Source organism: Chlorocebus sabaeus, chromosome 16 (assembly GCF_047675955.1).
Source record: "Chlorocebus sabaeus isolate Y175 chromosome 16, mChlSab1.0.hap1, whole genome shotgun sequence".
NCBI classification, from domain to species: domain Eukaryota; kingdom Metazoa; phylum Chordata; class Mammalia; order Primates; family Cercopithecidae; genus Chlorocebus; species Chlorocebus sabaeus.
Window position 1 is genome coordinate 19939370 of NC_132919.1, and position 27054 is coordinate 19966423.

Below are 27054 nucleotides of genomic sequence, written 5' to 3' on the forward strand. Positions count from 1 at the left end.
GTGTTACTTTGTTTTAAAATATTTGAGTATTTTGATGAGCTATTTTGTTACTCATTTCTGATTTTATTGCCTTGTGGTCAGGGAACATACTTTGTATAACTTAAATCCTTCTGACTTAATTCTTTTATTAAGATTGATTGCAGAACCTAGAATGTGGTCTGTTTTGGTAAGTGCTCCCTGGGTACTTGAGAAGCATGGTGTTGTTCAAGTTTACTCCATTCTTGCTGATTTGCTGCTCCCTAGTTTTATCACTTATTGAGTAGTACTATTCAAATCTCAGACTGTACGTGTGAATTAGTCTATTTCTTCTATTGATCTTTACCTCGTATACTTTGAAGCTGTTATTAGGTACACAAACATTTAAGATTATATGTTCTTGATTAACTGAACTTTTTAAAGTCATTAGGAAATGAGTGTTTATAGCTGGTTTTTGTTTTTGTTTTTTCCTGTGAAATCTACTTTGGCATAAACGTAGCCATTTCTTCTCAGGCTTCTTTTGTCAACTCTTAGCCTAATATATCTTTTTCCATCCTTTTGAACAATTTGTGTTTTACATTTAAAGTACTTTTTTTATAGGAAGCATGGAGTAGCTTCTTGCATTTTTATCCAGTCTGACAATCTGCATTTTAATTGAGATTTTTAGGTCAGTTTCATGTATAATGTGCTTATTGATACAGTTAGGTTTGTCTGTCATCATGCTGTTTGATTTCCATTGGTCCCCGCAGTTCTTTGTTCTCTTTTCTTCTTTTTCTGCTTTCTTCTCAATTAGTCCAGTAATTTTTGTGATTTATTTTTATCTTCCTTTTATGGCTTATTAGCAATAACTATTTTTTTCTATCTTAGTGGTTGCACTACAATGTATAGTATATGATTTTAAGTTATCACTGTTCATCTTCAAAAATATGGCATATCATATATGGCATAAGAAAATTATGAATGAAAACCCAAACATTGTCTGTTCTCACTTGTAAGTGGGAACTATGCTGTGAGGATGCAGGGGCAGAAGAATGATACAATGGAGGTTGGGAACTTTGTGGGGAAAGTGGGGGGAGGAGGTGAAGGATAAAAGACTATGGATTAGATACAGTTTATGCTGCTTGGGTGATGGGTGCACCAAAATCTCAGAAAGCACCACTAAAGAACTTATTCATGTAACCAAGGACCACCTGTTACCCAAAAACCTATTGAAATTTTTTAAAAAAGAAAATTAGAATGGTATACTTTCATTTCCTCTCTCCCAGCCAGATACTTCTGGATTTGTAGGATTATAGTTTTCTTTACATTTAGAAAGTTTTGGCCATTCTTTTTTTATTTTTCTGTCTCTCTTTTTCCCTTTTTGGGGACTTATTCCTGCTTGAAGTTTTCTTATAGTTCACTGATGTCTCAAATTTATGAATCTTCTGTTTGGTGATGTCTAATCTGTGTTCACTTCCATCCATTGTAGCTTTCATTCTTGACATTGTAATTTAATCTCTACAAGTGTAGTTTGCTTTAAAAAATCTTCCATGCCTCTGCCTATCTACTTGAGCTTAATTTTAATATATAGTTGAGTTCCATATGAATAACTCAATCTTTCTGATCTTGCTTTTATGATTTGGTCGAATTTCCTGCTCCTGAGGCAAGATCTTTGTGATGACTATTCATTGTCATGTGAAGTCTGAGTTTTCCCAGCATCACTCATGGGAATGGACACTCTTTTTGGCACATTGTGAGCACCAGACATGTTTCTTTCCAGTGTTTTTTAGATGTTTTTCCCCCTTGGTCTGGGGCGGTTTTCTGAAACACATGTGCTGTTTGTTACTCTGCTAGATACCCAGGAGGTATTTTTGCAGATCCTCAGTGTTCTTTCCCTGTACTCTGCCTCCTTTCCAGTGTTCTGTTTTGTGATCTTTGTCTGCCTTGGCTTTACCAGACTCTCAGCTTCATCATCTCATCTCAGGGAATCTGGTGGACTCTATGTCAGTTTTTTCTCTCTGTGCGGTAGCCTGGAAACTCTGTGAAGGCAGGGAGCTGGAGTGTTGGTATGAATTTCATTTGTTTTCTGTTTTACGGGGATTGTTGTCTTCATTACCTGAAGTTCACTGCCTGGTAAATCATTGTAGAATGTATTTTGTCTGTTTTCTTTTTGGTTGTTTCAGGCAAGAAGGTAAATCAGTACTTGCTGTCCATCGTGGCCAGAAGCAGATTGCAGCAGAGCTTCAGCACCTGCTGTCCACTGGCTAGAATGCTTTTCTACCCCTTTGCTTAACTGCTTCCTTCTCACCCTTCATTTCCTCAGGGAAATCTTCCCTGGGCCCACTGTAGATCAAATTCTCCTATGTGATCATAGAACTCTGTTTTCTTACACCATCTATCTGTCTGAGTTTATAATTGTCACTTTTGTTGTCTTTGTTCCTCACTACACTTAAGGCTAAATGAGAGTAGAGGTCTTACCTGTTTTATCTGCAGAGCTTAGTAGAATGCCACACTGTAGACACTCAGTGCCTATTTGTTCAATATATGAAGGAGACAATGTTAAAATGCACAGTCCTTTATCCCTAAAAAGTACTCATATATTTTATTTCCACCTTGTTTTCTCCCTGACACAGATTCTATTAGCCTATCAAGAAGCCAAGACACATTTTGTTTATATGAACACTTACTGAAACTTAAGAATAATGACTATGAACAACTTACAGTAAAAATTAAACAAACAGAAAATATGGCCAGTGTACTACAAAAGGAGCTATCTGAAACAAAAAAGACAAAATTACAGTTAGAGCTTCAAAAAATTGAATTGGAGAAACAGCTGTACAGTTTGAGGTATGATATTCTAGTTCTAAAGAAATATTTATACTAAAGATAATATATCAGAATTTTTGTAATTGCTGACTTACCTCCTGGGATTAATGGGGGAGAAACCTTGGTTTTGTGGAATATGAAATTCTTGGAAATAATAAAACAAATGGTTAACTGTGAACTCTTCTAATAAATAAATGCATATTCTTTACAATCTTAATAGCCATATAGAAGTCCACCATATGAAATCTTGTTATTCATTTAACAAATTGTAATTTGGGTTTGAAAATTACCTTGTATCTATAATTAATGATATAAGGAACATCTTTTATCATTATTATTATTTGTAGACACAGGGTCTCACTCTGTGCCTGGGGCTGGAGTTCACTGGTGTGACCGTACCTCCCTGCAGCCTTGAACTCCATCCTCTGCCTCAGCGTCCTAAGTAGCTGGGACTCCAGGTGCACATTCCCATGCTTGGCTAACTTTTTAAGTGTTTTGTAGAGACAGGGTCTCACTATGTTGCTCAGGATGATCTCCAACTCCCGACCTCAAGCATTCCTTCTGCCTTGGCCTCCCAAATCATTAGTATTAAAGGAGTGAGCCATCATGCCCAGCCCAGAATATATATAGCATATACATACCACATATTATTTATTCCATTCGTCAGTTGATGGAACACTTCCATATCTTTGCAATTGTGAAATGTGCTGCAGTCGACATACATTTGCAGGTGTCTTCTTGATATAATGATTTCTTTTCCTTTGGGTAGATACCCAGTAGAGGATTGTTGGATTGAATGGTAGCTCTATTTTAGTTCTTTGAGAAACCTCTCCACTGTTTTTCATAGAGGTTGTACTAATTTACATCCCTACCAGCAGTGTATAAGCATTCCCTTTTCACCACATCTGCACCAACATCTATTGTTTTTTGACTTTTTAATAATGAGCATTCTGGAGTAAGGTTATAGCTCCTTGTTGTTTTAGTTTGCATTTCCCAGAATATTAGTGATGTTGAGCATTTTTAAATATGTTTGTTGGCCATTTGTGCATCTTCTTTTGAGAAATATCTGTCCATGTCATTTGTGCACTTTTTGATGGGATTATTTTCATTTTTCTTGTTGATTTGTTGTCCTTTGTCAGATGCATAGTTTGCAAATATTTTCTCCTATTTTGTGCATTGTCTGTTTACTCTGATTATTTCTTTTGCTGTGCAGAAGACTTTTCTTTTCTTTTCTTTTCTTTTCTTTTTTTTCTTTTGAGACAGTTTCACTCTTGTTGCCCAGGCTGGAGTGCAATGGCATGATCTCAGCTCACTGCAACCTCTGCCTCCTGGGTTAAAGTGATCCTCCTGCCTCAGCCTCCCAAGTAGCTGGGATTAAAGGCTCGTGCCGCCACGCCGGCTAGTTTTGTATTTTTAGTAGAGACAAGGTTTCTCCATGTTGGTTAGGCTGGTGTCGAACTCCCGACCTCAGGTGATTCGCCCACCTCAGCCTCCCAAAGTGCTGAGATTATAGGTCTGAGCCACCATGCTAGGCCAACCCTTTCATTTAATTAGGTCCCATTTATTTATTTTTGTTTTTGTTGCATTTAGTTCTGGGGTCTTCATCATAAATTCTTTGCCTAGGCCAGTGCCCAGAAGAGTTTTTTCTTAGGCTTTCTTTCAGATTTTTTTGTAGTTTCAGGTTACAGATTTAAGTTTTTAATCCATCTCTTTTTTAATTAAAAAAGTATTTTTGGGGGCCGGGCATGGTGGCTCACATCTGTAATCCCAGTAGTTTGGGAGGCCGAGGTGGGCAGATCACGAGGTCAGGAGTTCGAGACCAGCCTGACCAACATGATGAAACCCCGTCTCTACTAAAATAACCAAAATTAGCTGGGTGTGGTGACACATGCCTGTATTCCCAGCTACTCGGGAGGCTGAGGCAAGAGTATCGCTTGAACTCGGGAGGCGGAAGTTGCAGTGAGCCGAGATCATGTCACTGTACTCCAGCCTGGGCAAAAGAATGAGACTCTGTCTCAAAGAAAAAAAAAAAAATATATATATATATATATATAAAATATATATTATATAAAATATAAATATATAATATGTTATATATATATTATATGTGTATATATATATTTTTTTGGTGGAGATAAGGTCCCGCTATGTTGCCCAGGCTGGTCTCAAACTCCTGGGATTAAGCCCTTCTCCTGCCTTGGCCTCCCAAAGCACCAGGATTACAGATGTGAGCCACCATGTTAGGCTTAATCCATCTTGAGTTAATTTTTACATATAGTTAGAGATAGGGATCCAGTTTCGTTCTTCTACATGTGGCTATTCAATTTTCCCAACACCATTTATTGAATAGGGTGTTCTTTGCCCAGTTTATGTCTTTGTACACTTTGTGAAAGGTCAGTTGGTTATATGTATTTGGCTTTATTTCTAGGTTCACTACTCCATTCCATTGGTCTATGTATGTACTTTTATACAAGTACCACGCTATTTTGGTTACTTTAGCCTTGTATGGTTTGAAATCTGGTAATGTGATGCCTCTGGCTTCGTTTTTTTACTTGGGATTGCTTTGACTATTCAGGCTCTTGTTTGATTCCCTGTGAGTTTTAGGGGTATTTTCTCTAATTCTGTGAAGAGTGACAGTGGTACGTCGATAGGAATTGCATCAAATCTGTAGATTGCTTTGGTTAATATGGTCATTTTCACTGTATTGATTCTTCTAATCTATGAACATAGGGCATATTTCCATTTGTTTGTGTCATCTATTATTTCCTTCAGCAGTGCTTTCTAGTTCTCCTTGTAGAGATCTTTCACCTCCTTGGTTAAGTATATTCCTAGGTTTTTTTTGTTGTTGCAGCTATTGTAAAAGGGATTAGGTTCTTGATTTGATTCTCACTTTGGTCATTCTTGATGTTTACTAGTGCTACTGATTTGTGTACATTGATTTTGTAACCTGAGACTTTTACCGATTTCATTGATCAAATCTAGGAGTCTTCAGGGTTTTCTAAGCTAAAAGATTATGTCACAGGCAAACAGAGATAGTTTGACTTTCTCTTTTCCAATTTGGATGCCCTTTCTTTCTTTCTCTTATCTGATTGCTCTGGCTAGGACTTCCCAGTTTTATTCTAAACATGCATGAAATAAGAAGTAAAATGGAAAGTAATTGATGATTAGTTTATTCCATATCTCTCATATGCAGAAAAAATTAATTCCAAATTCAATGCTGAAACACACATTATCCTTTACTTTTATATTAAATATTAGATCCTGTCTTGTTCCAAAAAGAGATTTTAAAATTGCTTATAAAATATGTAAGAATCAAGAAGATAAGTTGAAAGTGTTACCAAAAAGAGAAACATAAAAAGGATGGGGGTAACAGTTATTAGACAGCTTAGCCTAGTCTTGGATTACAGTAATCTGCAGATACATGTTGTGTGAATGACATCTGAAGGTGTTATCTTACACTGTAAATGATTTTTATGGCTACACATACAATATTTCATAAAGATGAAAATGCATTTCTAGTGAATTTCTAAACTTGTTTGTAAACAGTAACTTCTTTTAAATTAACTAACTCTAAATGATCTGTTCTAATTAACTAATTTTCAACTTGTATAACATGTGAAAAAGAAGTAATTTTCTTCAACTTGTTACTTTACTGAAAAATTTCAAATATGCTTTTCCGTAATATTTACCAGGGTTACTAGTAACCGAAACTTACCAGGTAATGGACTGTTTCTTTCCTCACTACCTTTTAAATATATATGTCCCTTGGAAGAGACTGAAGTGAGAAATTAAAAGCATGAGAACTAGAAAGGAAAGAAGAGCATAGGAGTTTCTATGAGGATAATAAACCCACATGGGAAGAGCCAGATAACAAAATCAACTTTTTTATTTTCTAACAAAACACATTTTAATGTAATCCATATTTAACTGCAGACTTGCCTTAAAACAAGAAAAAGAGGAGAAAGGAAATGCTGTCATGTTATATAATAAATATAGTGAACGGTTAAGACTAAAAGAAGAGGAATGTGGGAAAGAGGTTGAAACGAAGCAACTACTTAAATGGACACTGAGAAGACTCGTTAAGGAGTTGAAGACAGTAAGAAAAAACTTGGATCTGGTAGATTAATCTTTGGTGAAAACTTCATATTTCTAACTTTATGTTTCATCAATATTACTTATAATTTTTTTGGCTTCATGTATATAATTTAGGTTTAAAACAAACCAAAACTGTTATCTCCTCTTAAAAATGAACCATGGCATTTATAGTTAAAATTATTTACTGTAAACCTTGGTATCTAGTAGATGCTTAGTCTGTGTTTTCAGAATGGATGATAAGTTGAGTTTAATCACTAACATAGATGTTCATTTGCACATTGTTTATGTTAATATACAGGCTAAATAGCTTTGAAACTATAATGACACTAGTTAAATGTTTTGAAAGAAATTTTATTTCACAATGCTGTATCTTCCCATATTTAAGAACTGTTTTTCTCTTTGACAAATTTAGCTGTCATGTGTGCAATTAAGATTTGAGCAATTCTTGAGGGATAAAAGTTCTTGTGCTTTAACAAGCGACTTCCTTTTAACCGTTTTATAAGAGAAAGTCTGCTTTTTTTTTTTTTTTTTTTTTTTTTTTTTTTTTTTTGAGACGGAGTCTCGCTCTGTCGCCCAGGCTGGAGTGCAGTGGCCAGATCTCAGCTCACTGCAAGCTCCGCCTCCCGGGTTTACGCCATTCTCCTGCCTCAGCCTCCGGAGTAGCTGGGACTACAGGCGCCCGCCACCTCGCCCGGCTAGTTTTTTGTATTTTTAGTAGAGACGGGGTTTCACCGTGTTAGCCAGGATGGTCTCGATCTCCTGACCTCGTGATCCGCCCGTCTCGGCCTCCCACAGTGCTGGGATTACAGGCTTGAGCCACCGCGCCCGGCCTGAAAGTCTGCTCTTAATTAACCTTTTAGACTTTCTTTTTCAGTGCTATTAGACCAAAACCTCCATGTTATCTCTAGGTTGTGCAGGAGCGAAACGATGTCCAGAAGCAACTTTCTGAAGAACAGAATGCCAGAATATTACAAGATCAGATTCTGACGAGTAAACAAAAGGAGCTAGAAATTGCTCAAAAGAAAATTAATTCTGAGGTATTTTCTTTCGTTATTTTCAAATATATTTTTGTATGTGAATGTATTTTTAAAAAACAACTCTATGCAACTTGGAAAGTATAGTGGATTTTTGAACCACACATGCACATACACACACACACACACACACACACATTTAAGGGTGGTGATAGTGGTTCTGGCAGTTTTGGCCCATTGGATAAAATCATGTTCTTTTTTTTTGTTTGAGACGGAGTCTCACTCAGTTGCCTAGGCTGGAGTGCAGTGGCACAATCTCTGCTCACTGCAAGCTCCGCCTCCTGGGTTCATGCCATCCTCCCACCTCAGCCTCCCAAGTAGCTGGGATTACAGGTGCCCACCACCGCGCCTGGCTGATTTTTTGTATTTTTAGTAGAGACGGGGTTTTGCCATTCACAGGATGGTCTCGATCTCGTAACCTTGTGATCCATCCGCCTCGGCCTCCCAAAGTGCTGGGATTACAGGCGTGAGCCACCATGCCTGGCCCAAAGTCATGTTCTTAATTCAACTCTGCAAGAGTCAAGTAGTGACATTCACAGTAGCCTTATCCAAAGGAGAAACCTTTGTTATTTTTCATAGAAATTAATGATCTTTCCACAATCTCAAAACCCTTGCTACTAACAACAGACGTTCTAGTTTTCAGACATGATTTCATCTTCCTAACATATTAATGGAGAGGTTACATTATTATTTCCATTGGTAGTAAAGATGAAATGTAAAGCCAGTTCAGAGGCTATACTTCAGATGCCATTCCCCTTACTTTTGAGGAGAGTAACAGTTTGCTCCAAGTAACCTCTCATATCAGTGCAAAGAACTTTGAAAACAATGATATGCCATAATATAAACTTAGTGATAATTTATTGGTAAGTATTTTGTTCCCCTGTTTCATGCTTATTTCTGTTTCAAACATTATAAAGAGGAAACAGAAGTTATTGCTATATTTCTATATTTACAACACAGAAGTAATCGTGATTTAGTGGAAGAGCACTAGAAGTAAAGTAAGAGGACCTAGGGAAAATCCTGCAGCTTGCATATTTTTTGACCTCTCCTTTCAGAATTGTGACATAAATGAGTTCAGTGATGTATGTATAAGTGCTTGGTACAAGGCCAGGCACAGGGGCTCATGCCTGTAATCCTAGCACTTTGGAAGGCTGTGGTGGGTGGATCACTTGAGCCCAGGAGTTCCAGACCAGCCTGGGCAGCATGGCGAAACCCCATCTCTACAAAGAGTACAAATAAATTTAGCTGGGTGTGGGGGCGTGTGCCTCTAGTTCAGCTACCCAGGAGGCTGAAGTGGGAGAATCACCTGAGCCTGGGAGGCCAAGGCTACGGTAAGTCTTGATTGTGCCACTGCCCTCTAACCTGAGTGATGGAGTGGAGACCCTGTCTCGGAAAAAAAAAAAAAACAAACCTAATATAATGCTTAGATTTAGCATTTATGAATAAATGTAATTCTTATATAACTGACAATAAAAATGTTAGAAAAATAAAATGGCTATAGAATATTCTCAGGAAAAAAAAAACAGAACTTAAAGTTGGGAAATTTCCTTTGTCCAGATATATGCAAAGCTACAGCTTTTACTATAGGGTGGTGTATAGGTTAGATGTTAGAGTGTAAAGCCAATTTTTTAATGTAGTCACATTTATTAATCTTTCATTTTATGCCTTTGAGTTTGTTGTAATTCAGGGAAAGTCTTCCAATTCTGAGATGCTTAAAAATGCTCCAGTCATTTATTTCTTACTTTCATGGATTCATTATCTTCAAATAAATTTATGCAAGTTTTGGGAATTTATGTTCTATGAGGTTTGAAGTTTCGATTCAATATTTTTTTCCAGTTGGATATCCACTTATGGCAATCTTTTCATTGTATACATGTTCAGGTTATTCTTTAATTTCGGAGGAAATCATGATATGTCATTTTATTGAGTGCTACTAAATGTTTCCTTTCTTACTTAGATTTCTCATAGGCATAAAAAAGAAAAGGATCTCTTGCATGAAAATTGCATGTTGCAGGAAGAAATTGCCTTGCTGAGACTGGAAATAGATACAGTAAATAATCAGAACCAGCAAAAGGAAAAGAAATATTTTGAAGACATTGAGGTTGTGAAAGAAAAGAATGATAACCCTCAAAAAATTATAAAACTAAATGAGGAAAAATTAACAAAAACAATACTGCAGTACAGTGGACAGCTGAACGATCTGACAGCTGAGAACAAAATACTCAATTCTGAACTGGAAAATGAGAAACAGAACCAAGAAAGACTGGAAATAGAAATGGAATCGTATCATTGTAGTCTGGCTGCTGCTCTACATGATTGTGATCAAAGTCAGACATCAAGAGACCCAAAACTTGATTTCCAGAGAACAAGACAAGAGTGGGTTCATTTACAGGACAAAAAAAAGGTTGATATGTCTGACCTACAAGCTAAGACTGAGATTCTTTCTGAAAAACTTTCTAATGCTGAAAGTAAAATCAGCAGCCTACAAATTCAGCTCCATAACACAAGAGATGCTGTTAAAAGAAAGAGTTTGATTTTGGAACGTTTGCAAAGAGACCTCAGCCAAACACACTGTGAGAAGAAAGAAACTGAACAAATGTACCAAAATGAACAACACAAACTGAAGAAATACATTGCCAAGCAGGAATCTGTAGAGGAGAGATTATCTCAACTACAAAGTGAAAATACATTGCTTCGACAGCAACTTGATGATGCTCACAAGAAAGCTAACAGTCAGGAAAAGACAATCAGTACTATCCAAGACCAATTTCATGCTTTTGCCAAAAATCTTCAAGCTGAGAGTGAAAAGAAGATTCTTTCACTACAAGAGAAGAACAAGGAGTTGATGGATGAATATAATCATTTACAAGAAAGAATGCATCAATGTGAGAAAGAGAAAGCAGGAAGAAAAGTAACTATTAAGAAAGATAAAATATTTTTCAATCTTCCTGATAGAAAATGTAAAGTAATATTTGGTTATGGCTAAATGGTGTATCTGTAGCAGGACAAGCCGCAGACAAAACCCCTCAGACACGGAGATAGTGAAGGGAGTGGCTTTAATCAGCTGGGAGCATCGACAGGCTAGCCTCTTAAAGTTCGAGCTCGTCAGGTGCTCAACTTCTGTCCCTTTAAAGGACTCACAACTCTAAGGGGGTCCACATGAGAGGGTCGTGATTGAGCAAGCCAGGGGTTACGTGACAGGGGCTGCGAGCGCCACCAGCGGTCAGAGTGAAACAGAACAGAACAGGAGGTTTCACAATGTCTTTCCATACAATGTCTGGAATCTATAGATAACATCAGTTGCTAGGTCAGGGGTTGAATTTTAACTACCAGGTTTGGGTCAAGCAGGCCCAGGCCTGGTTTCGGGTCTGGTTCCTAGGTGCTGGGCTACCTGCCTTTAATTTCGCTTCTCTTTCCTTTTCTGAGTATGAAACAATATAAAACAATGTGAGAGGGTCTCTCTCTTCCCTCAGTATCTAGTTAAATATAAAAATATATAGATGATAAATGTATTTGCTATATCAGCCTAGAAATGTACAGCAAAAAAGAAGTTAAACCTGAAAGATGCTTTACTTTGAGTAAAGAAATTGTGTCATCTATGAAATTTTAAGTTCAGTTGCAGTGTTTATAGGTACAGACTAATACTCACAATGTAGTCTTATGCTGCTGAAATGATCATTGCAGTGCCTTTATGTGGCCCTGTTTTAAGACGATGATGAAGCAGATAAACAGAAATGCTCATATTTGACGTGAGTATTTTGAAATTAAGATTCGGTGAGGAGGGTTACTTTGACCGTTAATTCCAGATTTCCCAGGTGAACTGAAGTGTACTCCTGTATCTCATAATACTTTTCCTTCAGTAGTTTTGTGATGTATTTAAGTTGGTATAATCTTATTTTTATTCATATCAATTTGACTTAAATCTGAGACGATTTCAGTCTCAAATTACTTGTTATGACCTCTCAATTCTTTAAAGGCATTTACTTTTCTTTCTTTCTTTCTTTCTTTCTTTCTTTCTTTCTTTCTTTCTTTCTTTCTTTCTTTCTTTCTTTCTTTCTTTCTTTTCTTTCTTTCTTTCTTTTTGAGATGGAGTCTTGCACTGTAATTTTTGTATTTTTAGTAGAAACGGGGTTTCACCATGTTGACCCGGCTGGTCTTGAACTCCTGACCTCAGGTGATCCACCAGCCTCAGCCTCCCAAAGTGCTGGGATTACAGGCGTGAGCCATTGCACCCCCACCTAAAGGCATTTACTTTTTATTAAATCATAATTTGGGACAGATGTGAATTTCAGAAAAGCCATGTTAGATTTAATCTTACCACTGGTATTTATAATTTACTTTGAATGTTTTTACAAAGAATTTGCTCATAATTTTCATTTCAAGTCTCACTACCTATCATTCGGATATAACTTTGACCAGTACAGAGGTAATTGTGGCTATCTGTGATTTACTTGTTTGGCATTGAGTCCCATTTTCAAACTAATGAGAGGTGGCAGGATTCCACATATAGCACGAATGGACTGAATAGGTGAGACAGTTGTAGGAGCTGAGGTCAGGAGGGAGGTAGAGGCCAGGTTACCTAGGGCCTCAAAGGCCATTGGAATTTTACTTGTATTCTGAGATAAAAATCTTTTGGAAAGATCTGAGCAGGCAATTGAATATGCAAGGAACTCTGAGGTTGATTTGAGCTTCTAATAAAAAAGAAGGAAAACATTTCACAGTGTGGGATATCCCACCAACAGCCCCACCCACAAACTGATTTCTTTTTTAGACTTCAGTAGGTTGTTAAGCATTGCAGATGTTTCAGGGAAGAGTGAATAGTGGGCTGAATCTATTGCCTAAGTTAACAGAAAACTGATTTGGCAGGAGGATAACACCTTCTGTGTCCTTGACTGAATTCTATAATAAACAAGAATGTGTGCATATAAGGAGGTGAACCATATATGTGTTGATATTTTTCAAGGTATGTATGTTAGAGTTAAATCTTACTACCATAATTTAATAATAAGGTGATTTATAAATCAGTAACAATTAAAAATACCTTCACAGGTAGTTATGAGACAACTCCAACAAGAATGGACCGATCCCCTAAAACAACAACCTACATCAGAGGCTACATCACGTTGTCACATTAATTTAGATGAGACACTCAATTCAAAGAAGAAATTGGGTCAAATCAGAAGTGAAGTATGTATGAAACATATCAACAGTTAATCTATAGGTGGTGAAATAATGTCAAATGTTTTAGGATACTAATTGCAGTGGATGACTTTCTTTTGTATTTTTATTATAATTCATTTTATTATAATTTTATTATCTTTATAATGCACTTGTTTCTTAACCTCTGGCTTTCATTCTGTCCTTTTCTCCTCATAAGTACATACATTTTAAAAATAAGGATCATTTCCAAAGATCCTTAAGAAAGTTGGGAATTATTCAGTATTCCTCACAGAAGTTGAGAGACTTTTTTTTTTTCTGTGAAGTGGTATTTTTTAGTAATTTCTCTATTGCCATGGTGAGGCAAGCCAGATTAAATTGTAGGATAATGCTTAATAGAATGTTCCAGAAAATTGTCTTATTTCTTATCTTTACTTTTGTGAATGGGTACAGAATCTGTGTATATTTATTTCATGAATTTCAGGATAACTTGTACAGAAAGGCCATAGTACTGTTCTTCAAAATGCAAATGTTTTAATTTACAAACTACTTGAAATGTTAGGCACTTCCTTCATTTTCCTTTCATTTTAAATATATTGTGCTTTTTTACAAATCATGTATAGTATGTACATCCAAAGTACAGAATTAAGAGATGTATCTAGATTCTACCACTGAATTTTTAAAAACAATTTTACTGAGACATACTTCTCATACCATACAGTTTACCCATTGAACGTGTACAATTCATGGTCTCTTAGTATATTCCCAGAGTGTGTAACCATCACCATCATCAACTGTAGGATATTTTCATGACCCTGAAAAGAGCCAGCAATCTGTTTTGTTTCCATAGATTAGCCCACTCTGGACACTACATATCAGTTGGATTACACAATATGTGGTAGTCTTTTGTGACTGGCTTCTACTAAGCATAACATTTTTAAGGTTCATTGTGTTGTAACGTGTATCAGTATTTAATTTCACCTTATCGCTGAATAATTTTCCACTGCATAGACATACCACTCATTTATTTAGCCATTCATCAGGTGACGGACCTTTGGATTCTTTCCATATTTTGGCTATTACTAATCATGCTGCTGTGAACTTCTATGTACAAGTTTTTGTGTTTGCATATGTGTTCCTTTCTCTTGGGTGTATACATATGAGTTGAATTTCTGGGTCATATGGCAACTCTTTGCTTAACCTTTTGAGGAGCTGCCAGTCTGCTTTCCAAAGTGGTTGCACCATTTTACATTCCCATCAGCATTGTATGAGGGTTCTAATTTCTCCACATCCTTGCCAATATTTTCATATTTTTGATTGAAAAAGGATTCCAACCTAGAGGTATGAAGTGGTACCTCATACCACATTGATCAAAATCAGTGTGGTTTTGATTCACATTTCCCTAGTAATGAATGACTTTAAGCCCGTTTCTATGTGCTTATGAGCCATTTGTATATCTTCTTTGGAGAAATGTCTATTCAAATCCTTTGCCCACATTAAAATTGGGTTGTCCTAAATTTCTGAACTTTAAGAGTTCTTTATATACCCTAGGTGTAAGTCCCTTATCAGAGATGTTTCCAAATATTTTCCATGGCTTCCCTTTTTATTTTCTTTTTTATGATTTATTATGTTTTTAAAATTTATATAATTTTAAATTGTAGAGAGAAGGCCTCACTATGTTGCCCAGGCTGGTTTTGAACTCCTGAGCTCAAGCAATCCTCCAGCCTCAGCCTCCCAAAGTGTTGAGATTACAGCTGTAAGCCACCATGCCCAGCCTCCTTTTCACTTTCTTGATGGTCTCTGTTCAAGCACAGAAGTTTAAATTTTGATGAAGTCCAGTTAAATTTTTTTTTTTTTTTAACAGTCACAAAGACTTATGGCTATGTTTTCTTCTAGGAATTTTATAGTTTTAGTTCTTACATTTACTGGTTCTATTTTATTACTTTTAGATATGAGATTTGGTGAAAGTCCACCGTTATTCTTTTGCATGTGGATATACAGTTGTCCCAGCACCATTTGTTGAAAAATCTATTCATTTCTCATTTAATTTTTTTACACCCATGTTGAAAATCAGTTGACCATAAAAGTGTGGGTTTGTTTTTGGATTCTCAATTCTAATATATTGAGCTATGTCTATCCTTATGCCAGCAGCAAATCACATTTTAGGAAAACTCGTTTTCAGTCTTGTTGCTTATTACCAGTTGTCTTATGTAAGAATAGAAATTCAAGTAGTAGAATGTCTTTAATTTCACTTTTTGCTTCGTGAAGGAGCGTATAGCCAGCTTATGCCTTGTTGACTCCATGACATGATGAGAGTCAGGCTTACGAAGACAGATCCCATTAATTTTTTTTCTCCAGTCATACCTTTTGTCTCTCACCCAGTGGCTCTCTCTTCACTCCCATTTCCATCAAATCTTGGCCACAGGATATGCTGACTCTGTCTACTATTTATTGCATTATGTTTTATTAACTCATTTTAAGTCATAGAGTCACGTGTAGATTTTAACTAACTATGAAGGGCAGGATTAAGTCTAGGCTGTCATCTTTCCTCGTTGGAAATTGAGCTAATTCGTCATGTTGCAGTTCACAGTTAGATCCTCTTTCGACACAGCACCTGGTTCTCTTGTACACCCCCAGAGCTGAATTCTCTTCTTGGCACAGATCCTACATTCTCAGAAACCAGAGTTCCCTGCATTTACCTCCTTTTGCTTAAACAGAGATGCATAGCTATGCTTTTATAGTTCAACACATAATTCATTGAATAAATACTTAACACATAATTCATTGAATAAACCCATTCAAAGAACAACTTCCAGGAGTGCAGCAACTAGAAATCAGGTCATGTCCAGGCATTTATCAGAAAGAAGTAGTCGAATTGGTTGTATGAAATTCAAAATTTCCAGCCTTGCATCCCAGGGATGAAGCCCACTTGATCATGGTGGATAAGCTTTTTGATGTGTTGCTGAATCCGGTTTGCCAGTATTTTATTGAGGATTTTTGCATCGATGTTCATCAGGGATATTGGTCTAAAATTCTCTTTTTTTGTTGTGTCTCTGCCAGGCTTTGGTATCAGGATGATGTTGGCCTCATAAAATGAGTTAGGGAGGATTCCCTCTTTTTCTATTGATTGGAATAGTTTCAGAAGGAATGGTACCAACTCCTCCTTGTACCTCTGGTAGAATTCAGCTGTGAATCCATCTGGTCCTGGACTTTTTTTGGTTGGTAGGCTATTAATTATTGCCTCAATTTCAGAGCCTGCTATTGGTCTATTCAGGGATTCAACTTCTTCCTGGTTTAGTCTTGGAAGAGTGTAAGTGTCCAGGAAATTATCCATTTCTTCTAGATTTTCCAGTTTATTTGCGTAGAGGTGTTTATAGTATTCTGTGATGATAGTTTGTATTTCTGTGGGGTCGGTGGTGATATCCCCTTTATCATTTTTAATTGCGTCGATTTGATTCTTCTCTCTTTTCTTCTTTGTTAGTCTTGCTAGCGGTCTGTCAATTTTGTTGATCTTTTCAAAAAACCAACTCCTGGATTCATTGATTTTTTGGAGGGTTTTTTGTGTCTCTATCTCCTTCAGTTCTGCTCTGATCTTAGTTATTTCTTGCCTTCTGCTAGCTTTCGAATGTGTTTGCTCTTGCTTCTCTAATTCTTTTAATTGCGATGTTAGAGTGTCAATTTTAGATCTTTCCTGCTTTCTCTTGTGGGCATTTAGTGCTATAAATTTCCCTCTACACACTGCTTTAAATGTGTCCCAGAGATTCTGGTATGTTGTATCTTTGTTCTCATTGGTTTCAAAGAACATCTTGATTTCTGCCTTCATTTCGTTATGTACCCAGTAGTCATTCAGGAGCAGGTTGTTCAGTTTCCATGTAGTTGAGCGGTTTTGATTGAGTTTCTTAGTCCTGAGTTCTAGTTTGATTGCACTGTGGTCTGAGAGACAGTTTGTTATAATTTCTGTTCTTGTACATTTGCTGAGGAGTGCTTTACTTCCAATTACGTGGTCAATTTTGGAGTAAGTATGATGTGGTGCTGAGAAGAATGTATATTCTGTTGATTTGGGGTGGAGAGTTCTATAGATGTCTATTAGGTCTGCTTGCTGCAGAGATGAGTTCAATTCCTGGATATCCTTGGTAACTTTCTGTCTCGTTGATCTGTCTAATGTTGACAGTGGAGTGTTGAAGTCTCCCATTATTATTGTATGGGAGTCTAAGTCTCTTTGTAAGTCTCTAAGGACTTGCTTTATGAATCTGGGTGCTCCTCTATTGGGTGCATATATATTTAGGATAGTTATCTCTTCCTGTTGAATTGATCCCTTTACCATTATGTAATGGCCTTCTTTGTCTCTTTTGATCTTTGATGGTTTAAAGTCTGTTTTATCAGAGACTAGTGTTGCAACCCCCGCTTTTTTTTGTTCTCCATTTGCTTGGTAAATCTTCCTCCATCCCTTTATTTTGAGCCTATGTATGTCTCTGCATGTGAGATGGGTCTCCTGAATACAGCAGACTGATGGGTCTTGACTCTTTATCCAGTTTGCCAGTCTGTGTCTTTTAATTGGAGCATTTAGTCCATTTACATTTAAGGTTAAGACATAATCCAGCATATAAACAGAACCAAAGACAAGAACCACATGATTATCTCAATAGATGCAGAAAAGGCTTTTGACAAAATTCAACAGCCCTTCATGCTAAAAACGCTCAATAAATTCGGTATTGATGGAACGTACCTCAAAATAATAAGAGCTATTTATGACAAACCCACAGCCAATATCATACTGAATGGGCAAAAACTGGAAAAATTCCCTTTGAAAACTGGCACAAGACAGGGATGCCCTCTCTCACCACTCCTATTCAACATAGTGTTGGAAGTTCTGGCTAGGGCAATCAGGCAAGAGAAAGAAATCAAGGGTATTCAGTTAGGAAAAGAAGAAGTCAAACTGTCCCTGTTTGCAGATGACATGATTGTATATTTAGAAAACCCCATCGTCTCAGCCCAAAATCTCCTTAAGCTGATAAGCAACTTCAGCAAAGTCTCAGGATACAAAATTAATGTGCAAAAATCACAAGCATTCTTATACACCAGTAACAGACAAACAGAGAGCCAAATCAGGAATGAACTTCCATTCACAATTGCTTCAAAGAGAATAAAATACCTAGGAATCCAACTTACAAGGGATGTAAAGGACCTCTTCAAGGAGAACTACAAACCACTGCTCAGTGAAATAAAAGAGGACACAAACAAATGGAAGAACATACCATGCTCATGGATAGGAAGAATCAATATCGTGAAAATGGCCATACTGCCCAAGGTAATTTATAGATTCAATGCCATCCCCATCAAGCTACCAATGAGTTTCTTCACAGAATTGGAAAAAACTGCTTTAAAGTTCATATGGAGCCAAAAAAGAGCCCGCATCTCCAAGACAATCCTAAGTCAAAAGAACAAAGTCGGAGGCATCACGCTACCTGACTTCAAACTATACTACAAGGCTACAGTAACCAAAACAGCATGGTACTGGTACCAAAACAGAGATAGAGACCAATGGAACAGAACAGAGTCCTCAGAAATAATACCACACATCTACAGCCATCTGATCTTTGACAAACCTGAGAGAAACAAGAAATGGGGAAAAGATTCCCTATTTAATAAATGGTGCTGGGAAAATTGGCTAGCCATAAGTAGAAAGCTGAAACTGGATCCTTTCCTTACTCCTTATACGAAAATTAATTCAAGATGGATTAGAGACTTAAATGTTAGACCTAATACCATAAAAGTCCTAGAGGAAAACCTAGGTAGTACCATTCAGGACATAGGCATGGGCAAAGACTTCATGTCTAAAACACCAAAAGCAACAGCAGCAAAAGTCAAAATTGACAAATGGGATGTAATTAAACTAAAGAGCTTCTGCACAGCAAAAGAAACTACCATCAGAGTGAACAGGCAACCTACAGAATGGGAGAAAATTTTTGCAATCTACTCATCTGACAAAGGGCTAATATCCAGAACCTATAAGGAACTCAAACAAATTTACAAGAAAAAAACAAACAACCCCATCAAAAAGTGGGCAAAGGATATGAACAGACAGTTCTCAAAAGAAGACATTCATACAGCCAACAGACACATGAAAAAATGCTCGTCATCACTGGCCATCAGAGAAATGCAAATCAAAACCACAATGAGATACCATCTCACACCAGTTAGAATGGCAATCATTCAAAAGTCAGGAAACAACAGGTGCTGGAGAGGATGTGGAGAAATAGGAACACTTTTACACTGTTGGTGGGATTGTAAACTAGTTCAACCATTATGGAAAACAGTATGGCGATTCCTCAAGGATCTAGAACTAGATGTACCATATGACCCAGCCATCCCATTACTGGGTATATACCCAAAGGATTATAAATTATGCTGCTATAAAGACACATGCACACATATGTTTATTGCAGCACTATTCACAATAGCAAAGACTTGGAATCAACCCAAATGTCCATCAGTGACAGACTGGATTAAGAAAATGTGGCACATATACACCATGGAATACTATGCAACCATAAAAAAGGATGAGTTTGTGTCCTTTGTAGGGACATGGACGCAGCTGGAAACCATCATTCTCAGCAAACTATCACAAGAACAGAAAACCAAATACTGCATGTTCTCACTCATAGGTGGGAACTGAACAATGAGATCACTTGGACTCGGGAAGGGGAACATCACACACCGGGGCCTATCATGGGGAGGGAGGAGGGGGGAGGGATTGCATTGGGAGTTATACCTGATGTAAATGACGAGTTGATGGGTGCAGCATACCTACATGGCACAAGTATACATATGTAACAAACCTGCACGTTATGCACATGTACCCTACAACTTAAAGTATAATAATAAATAAATTATAAAATAAAATAAAATAAAATAAAACCACTGCTTCACTTACCTTTATAAAATAAAAAACAATCATAATTATTTCCTCTAAAGGAAAGCAGTTCTGTCCAACTCAGCACCACTGAAATTTCAGTGCAATTTTTTGTTGTCATTGTTTAATGTACTCCCTTATTTTGTGTAAAGTAACAATGAATTACAAGACTATACTACTGAATTAAGCCATTTTTCTTCAGAAAAATGGTATGGATCATGCCATTGAACTTTTATACTAGGAGATGTGATTGCTTCTTAATTCCAAGTATCATTACTCTTTGAAATGTAACTCAAATTAGCATAAGACATTTGCAGTTCAGCAAAAGGCTTATGGTATTGGAATCCATTTTTTTTTTCAAGATTTATTCATTAGAGTCTTATTTTCAGAGTCTTATTATGGGAGCCATTTATTGACTCAGGCCCAAATAATTCAATATGATGCTCTTAAAACTTCATTACAAATTATGGAGAATGATAGTGGGTTACAGCAATAAGAGACTTTGTGCTAACGGGGTGACTTAGAGCCATTTTAAGGAGGACAGCCATGAAACAATCATAGGAAAGCAGAAGTCTAAGATCAAGTCCAAATGTTGTGTGGCAAAGATGATGAAAGTAAAGGACAAATTTTTGTGAATTCTGGTGATTTTAACTTTGTTTTTAATTTTCTGAGTAATCTAAGGGTCTGTATTTTATGAATCTATAACAGTATAGGTAACATTTTATTGCAACTGAATTTATTTAAAACATTATTAGTTTTATGTTAGACCATTCTCAGTCTACCTTCTCATTACAAAACTATATTGTTTTACTCATGCAGGTTGACCTTATAGAAGCACAGGAAACTGTACCTTCACAATGTCTACATCTGGATGCAGAGAATGAAGTTCTTCAACTTCAACAGACATTATTCTCTATGAAAGCAATACAAATGCAATGTGAAACACTGCAGAAGAATAAGCAGCAGCTGGAACGAGAAGTAGTAAACCTCAAAAGTTATATGGAGAGAAATATGTTAGAATGTGTTGAAGCTGAACAGCATAAACTGTTGATTGAAGAAAAAGCAAGGAAAGAGATAGCAGAAAAATTAAACGAAGCCATTCCCACCTTGCAGGTTGGTTTATTTATCTGTAATGTGCTTTCATTCATTTCACTGCAAATTTTGTTTTGGATATATACATCATACGTGTTTTCTCTACTTTCCTGCCAGCAATTTGTTTGGTAGACTTCTAGAAGGAAGGTGGTATTTGTTTCTCCATTTAAATATTTTCGTTTCCTTCATTCTTATTCTTATAACTAAATTGATCTTCCATAATAATAATTATCACTAGAGAATCATTTGATTACTAAAGCCAGTTGGCATAATACAAGACTAATAGAAAAAGTAAAAAAAAAAAAATTGTGATTTAGAAATTATACCATACTGTTGAACTGCTTTTAAGTTACATTGTTCCACTTTTAAAATGTAAACTTGATTCTGTCATTCTTTGCAGAATTGTTCTACAATTCAGATTCAATTATTAATGCAGTTGGTACTGATAATATGTTAAGCTTGAGCTTCTTTCTTTCTTCACATTGTTCTTAAAATTGTTCTCTGAATCACATACTTAAAATTGTTCTCAGAATCACTGACTCCGAACAAAAGGAAACAAATACACAGTAATTATTCAGATTATAATTACTTTTAAAATGTTCCCTTTTAATTTATTTTAGAAACAAGCAGCAGTATCTCAAGAACAGTTAGCACAGTTAAGGGAGGATAATACTACTTCAGTAAAAACTCAGATGGAACTCACAATCAAAAATCTGGAATCTGAAATCTCCAGAATAAACACTTCGTCAGCCAACTTTAATAAAACCGAATTGGAAAGATATAAGGAACTCTACCTAGAAGAAGTAAAAGTTAGAGAATCCTTGTCAAATGAACTGAATAGGTAAGTCAGTACACAGAATCATAGAAAATAAGTTAAGCTCATTAATTTGCCTTCAAAAGCATAACTTTTAGTGAAACAGATTCAGGAGATTTGTGGGAAGTGAAAGCTTACTAGATTATACAATTTTGGAAAATTGTAAATTATAAATAGTAAATAAGCTTAACCTTTAAGTAAAATTGAAAACAGTAAATGAACATAACCTTTAACATCTTAGTCCAGGACAGTTCATGTCTCTCCAGCTTTTGGTTTTACGTGACTTCCCCCCACCCCTTAATATTCTTGTATAGTTAACCTGATCTATTACGGTTTCAGCTAAGTATTTGTGAAGCTTCATAATTTAGACAGTGATGCCATTATAAAACTTGTTTGTCCGTATTCCCTTTATTTGAAATATTAATGAATTTAATTTTTGGAAGATGACAGCTGAAAACCGAAAGGGTCAAGTACGACTACTCTGGGCACATTCTGGCACTCAGTAAATTCACTTTGCTTGATTGTGATCATTAGAGGGTACCTTGAGAAGAAGTGTTCTGTATCGTTTTTCCACTCCACATAAAGGCACACCTGTGAAGTAGAGAATGATTAACATAGAGTTGAAGGGAAGTACAACTTACTAAGTGATAAAAAATAACACCTTGGTCAGCCTGAGCGGGTATGTGGAAGACAGAAAAGGCAGGCCCCACCTCTGGTGCATGGGCCACATTGTTAGGAGCTGATTGTCCTCGATGCTGCTTTAGTTCTCTTTGATTTCAGCAGTCTTATTCTCCCCTAGGAAAAGTCGCCCTGAATGATTCCTCAGTGCCAAATGCTCAATTTTTTTCCAGATAATGGGTGAAAAGTACAAGGGTGGTGAAACCAATTGTTTGAAAATGTCTTTGAGAGATAGTTTTTTAGAAAATCTCTGTTTTACTAAATACAAGTATTTCTAGCTTGTATTTTTACTTTTAGTTTTTTAATTGTATATATTTAAGGAGTACAACGTGATGTTTTGATATATTTATATGCAATGAAATGGTTATTTTGTCAAGCTAATTAATATCTTCATCATTTCACATAGTTACCCTTGGAATACAAGTAATTCTAATGGCATCTTAAGAATCTTATAAGTAGAGTCATTCCAGACAGGCAACAAGTGTTAACTGTGAAGCGATACATCATTGATAGTCTTTTCTGTCCCCTCCCTCTTTTGAACTACTTGTTTGTTAGAAATCCCCCTAGAAACATATGTACTTCTTTAGAACAATGTTAAAACTATAATTGGATACAGTAGGCATGCTCTAACACATTTTCAGAGTTAAAACACAGCTTATGGTATATTCTATTTACTCTTACGGCAACTTTTAGAACAATTGAAGTCATTTAGGAATCATTTAGGAAAAAAGGAAATACTAAGCGTTTGTCTTTTGCAATCTTCATAGAACTAATGAGAAGATAGCAGAGGTCAGTGCACAACTTACTGTGGAGAAAGAGCTGACCAGATCTCCATTCGCTGCTTGTAGTACAAGGCCCATCCTAGAGCCACCTTGTGCTGGAAATCTTAATGATAGTGAAGATCTCAACAGAAAACATATTCCAAGAAAAAAGAAGTCTGCTCCTGAGAGCATGGAGAGCTACTTGTTGAAGGTTAGTTATCTTTTTTCCTTTGGTGTTCACATGTCTGATCTAATTCTTGTATGTTATTTGGTGACATACTCAGTTACTTAATTGTCTTGTGTATGGTCAAGTAAAGGTAATAATTATCTGTGTTAATAAAGAGAGGAGACAGAAATTTTACAGTTATTTTTAAGTCCCTGGAGCTCTCATTCATAAGAGATTACTCCTTTGTTAACTTTACTCAATAAACGTAACCAAACTGACACATTTTAAATTTCTTTAAAAACTGCAATTAAGTTAGATTTTAACCAAAGGTATACTTTGATGTGCTTTGTCTTACTAACTGATTTTAGTTTGTCTGGGGTTCACTTTTAAAGGGTTTAGTGTGCGTGGGGTCACTTTTAAAGTTTTTCTGCATCATCTCAGATTTTCTACCCCTCATCATATGTGAATGATTGGTGTCCAAACACTAACCACACATGGATGTTTATTATTTAAAAGGACCCAAGGTGAATACTTTTATATGTTATATAAACCTGCAACACTTGATTAATCTGTTCTTTAAGTTAAAAGTTTTGTGATTTTCTTACGTGAGTACATCTGGTTATAAAAATTTGTATAAAAATTGCTATTGCATTTACAGTGTTTTAATCCCAATTTTAGTAAAATGTGTCTATTGTTATGCGGTTGTACAGTGGTTTTGAAATAGTTAAATGAGACAAATATTTGAATTTTTAAAGTAAAGCTCACATAAGTTATGTCTCTCTACTTGGCCATAACAGGAGTGATTGGTGACTAAGATGGCAATGATATCTAGAGTCCTTCAATAGCAAATGTGACCAAACAGAATCAATTCTGTTCTTAATACCCCAAATTCCATGTAAAGCTGCACATGGACATCTCCCCTGGACATGTAACAGGAACCTTTTAGTTCAACCATGTGGTTTCACTCAGAGTAAGAGTCTATTTCTGGGGATTTCAAAATGAATCCAAGAATGACAAGCTATATCAACTATAGAGTTGGTAAGGAAAAAAAAAAAAACAAAAACGTAGTTCAGCTGTGCTTGACCCAGATTAAGGTATTTGTCTAACATTTGTCCATTTTTCCACTGGGGGAAAATTACAAAAGCTGGGCACAGTGGCACACACCTGTAGTCCCAGCTACTCCTGAGGCTGAGGCAGAAAGATCACTTGAGCTCAGGAGTTCAAAGCTGCAGTGCGCAATGATTATTCCTGTGAGTAGCTACAGCACTGCAGCACTCCAGACTGGGCAACATAGCAAGATTCTGTCTCTTAAAAAATTACAAAATCCAGAAAGCATTTGTTTGAACAAAAATAGTTTTCTTCGTGTATATTGTTGTTTTTAAAATTTTTAATCGGTCCACATTTGCTTATAGTTTTGATGTTTTTATGATCTCCTTAATGCACAGAAAAGCACAGGCCCACATGGAATGAGCCTCAACCTTGTTGTGTTTACCTGGCTATTTCATGTCCTAACAAATCATAGAAGAGCAAATCTAAGGTTTCTTAGACAGCATTGTGGCCGAATAGCTTAAAAGAGAATGCATTAAATGATTGTTTTAATACATAGATTACAAGAGCCCAGCTAGCTGATATTTTTAATCATATTGTTTGCTTAGGTTTTAAGTTTCTGAAAAAAATGAGATGATCAGCATATGTGGTAAGATTAGAAAGAATATGTGGTAAGATTAGAAAGTCAAGGAAGAAGAAACTATTTCTGTAAGTGTTATACAGTCATCTTGTTCAGGCTGTGGTGGATAGGCAGCAAATCGTGCTCCTCGTTCCCTTCTGAGTTCAGAACACTGGAGTCAGATGGACATCAACACACTAGCTCTATCACAGACTCATGATAACTAATGGGAGGATGTGGCTCAGATGTGCAGCCACAGTATTTTATCCCAGATCAGGCACTAACCCACAGAGTTTTAAGTGGAGAAAACAAATGCTTGACACCCATCGCAGTTGCATGCTGCTTACTGCAGAGATGACAGCAGACCTGAACTCATGTCACCGTGGGCAGACACATCTTTTGAAAGAGATCCTGAGCCAAGCAAGCACACTGTATGCTTTGCCCAAATTCACCCATTAGGTAGATCTGACATCTTCTCAAGAGGAAGCTGTAGGTAGAGAGTCTAAGCCCTCACTTGAAACCTGAGGCCAGGGAAATGAAGCTTCTCCTATCATTTCTGGCTGGATTTAAGTGATAATTGAAATTAAGTCCACATCTTTGTACCAATTAATGTTGGACAGACGTATGCTAGATGGTAAAGATAAATCTGTTTTGTGTTTTCAGTTTTTCTATAACTCACAACATGGATGATCGCCTTGTTGATTGATTTTCATAAACCAAGTCTTATTTGGAGGAGAATGAATAGTTATTTTAAGGAACAGTTTTCTCAATTTCTGGTTGCTTGGTTCAACTGAAGATTTTCTCCTTCAAGTTTTCTGCTCTGCAGTTTGAAAAATGTGTTCTTTATAAATTGAGTGTCTCAATTGGTACTAGTAGAAGTTATGATACTAATTGTTGTTTAAATTTTATTCAAACTTACCTTGGAGAGCTACTTTTTTTGTCTCATGCTTAAACATTAGAGCGCATCGTGACAGTTTATAGATGCATTTTCTCTGAGTTTTTGTTGTTGTTGTTGTTGTTTTTTAAGACAGAGTCTCACTCTGTCACCCAGGCTGGAGTGCAGTGGCGCAATCTCTGCTCACTGCAACTTCTGCCTCCTGGGTTCCAGCGCTTCTCCTGCCTCAGCCTCCTGAGTAGCTGGGACTACAGGTGTGCACCACCACACCTGACTAATTTTTGTATTTTTAGTAGAGACAGGGTTTCACCATATTGGCCAGGCTGGTCTCGAACTCCTAACCTTGCGATCCACCCACTTCGGCCTTCCAAAGTGCTAGGATTACAGGCGTGAGCCACCACACCTGGCCTCTCTGAGTTATTTTTTAAAATCTGTGTTTCTTTTCCAAATATGAACGAAGCAGCTAGGGGCATAGAATAACTCCAAGCTCAGTGAAAGATCTGAAGCCACCCACTCCTAGCTTGCAACTAATTGACTTTCTGACCTCAGGCAAGCTGCAGTCTCTCTGAGCCTGTTTTGTTTCTTATATAAAATTAGGGACTTTGACTAAATCAGTGACATTCATACCTTTAAGTAAAACTCTTTTTTTTTTTTTTTAAGAATAGAACTTTTTTAAATTGCATGAAACCACTTTATAGAAAGCAGAAGTAGTGCTGTCTGACTAAAGGAAGGATCAGTGCTCTGAAACCATGACTTTCTTATCCCTTAATCCTTCAGCGTCCTCTGTGGAACCTTAGATTTCTATGGGACATAGCTTGAAAAGGGTCATTTCTAAGAGAATCCTACTAATTAGCTAAAGTATGCTGGTACTTATGTTCTCCCATGTATAATTTCCCCACCTACTTATATTTTTAATGAAAAAGTATAAATATATTTGCAGATGTGCTTGCAGATTGTTGATGTTGGACTTCCTCCACCGTCTGAGACATAATCCTCACCTCG

The 27054-nt window shown here is 36.6% G+C and overlaps 1 protein-coding gene across 1 annotated transcript in view; it reads left to right on the top strand.

The window, feature by feature from the left end:
- Positions 1-27054, top strand: part of LOC103242526 (coiled-coil domain-containing protein 144A) — an 89426-nt gene that overhangs the window by 55821 nt on the left and 6551 nt on the right. Inside the window, exons 9-16 of the mRNA XM_073005391.1 lie at positions 2589-2802; positions 6715-6877; positions 7785-7913; positions 9868-10821; positions 12960-13097; positions 20800-21093; positions 21693-21913; positions 23332-23536. Coding sequence (XP_072861492.1) covers positions 2589-2802; positions 6715-6877; positions 7785-7913; positions 9868-10821; positions 12960-13097; positions 20800-21093; positions 21693-21913; positions 23332-23536 — 2318 coding nt within the window. The remainder of the gene's footprint in view (positions 1-2588; positions 2803-6714; positions 6878-7784; positions 7914-9867; positions 10822-12959; positions 13098-20799; positions 21094-21692; positions 21914-23331; positions 23537-27054) is intronic.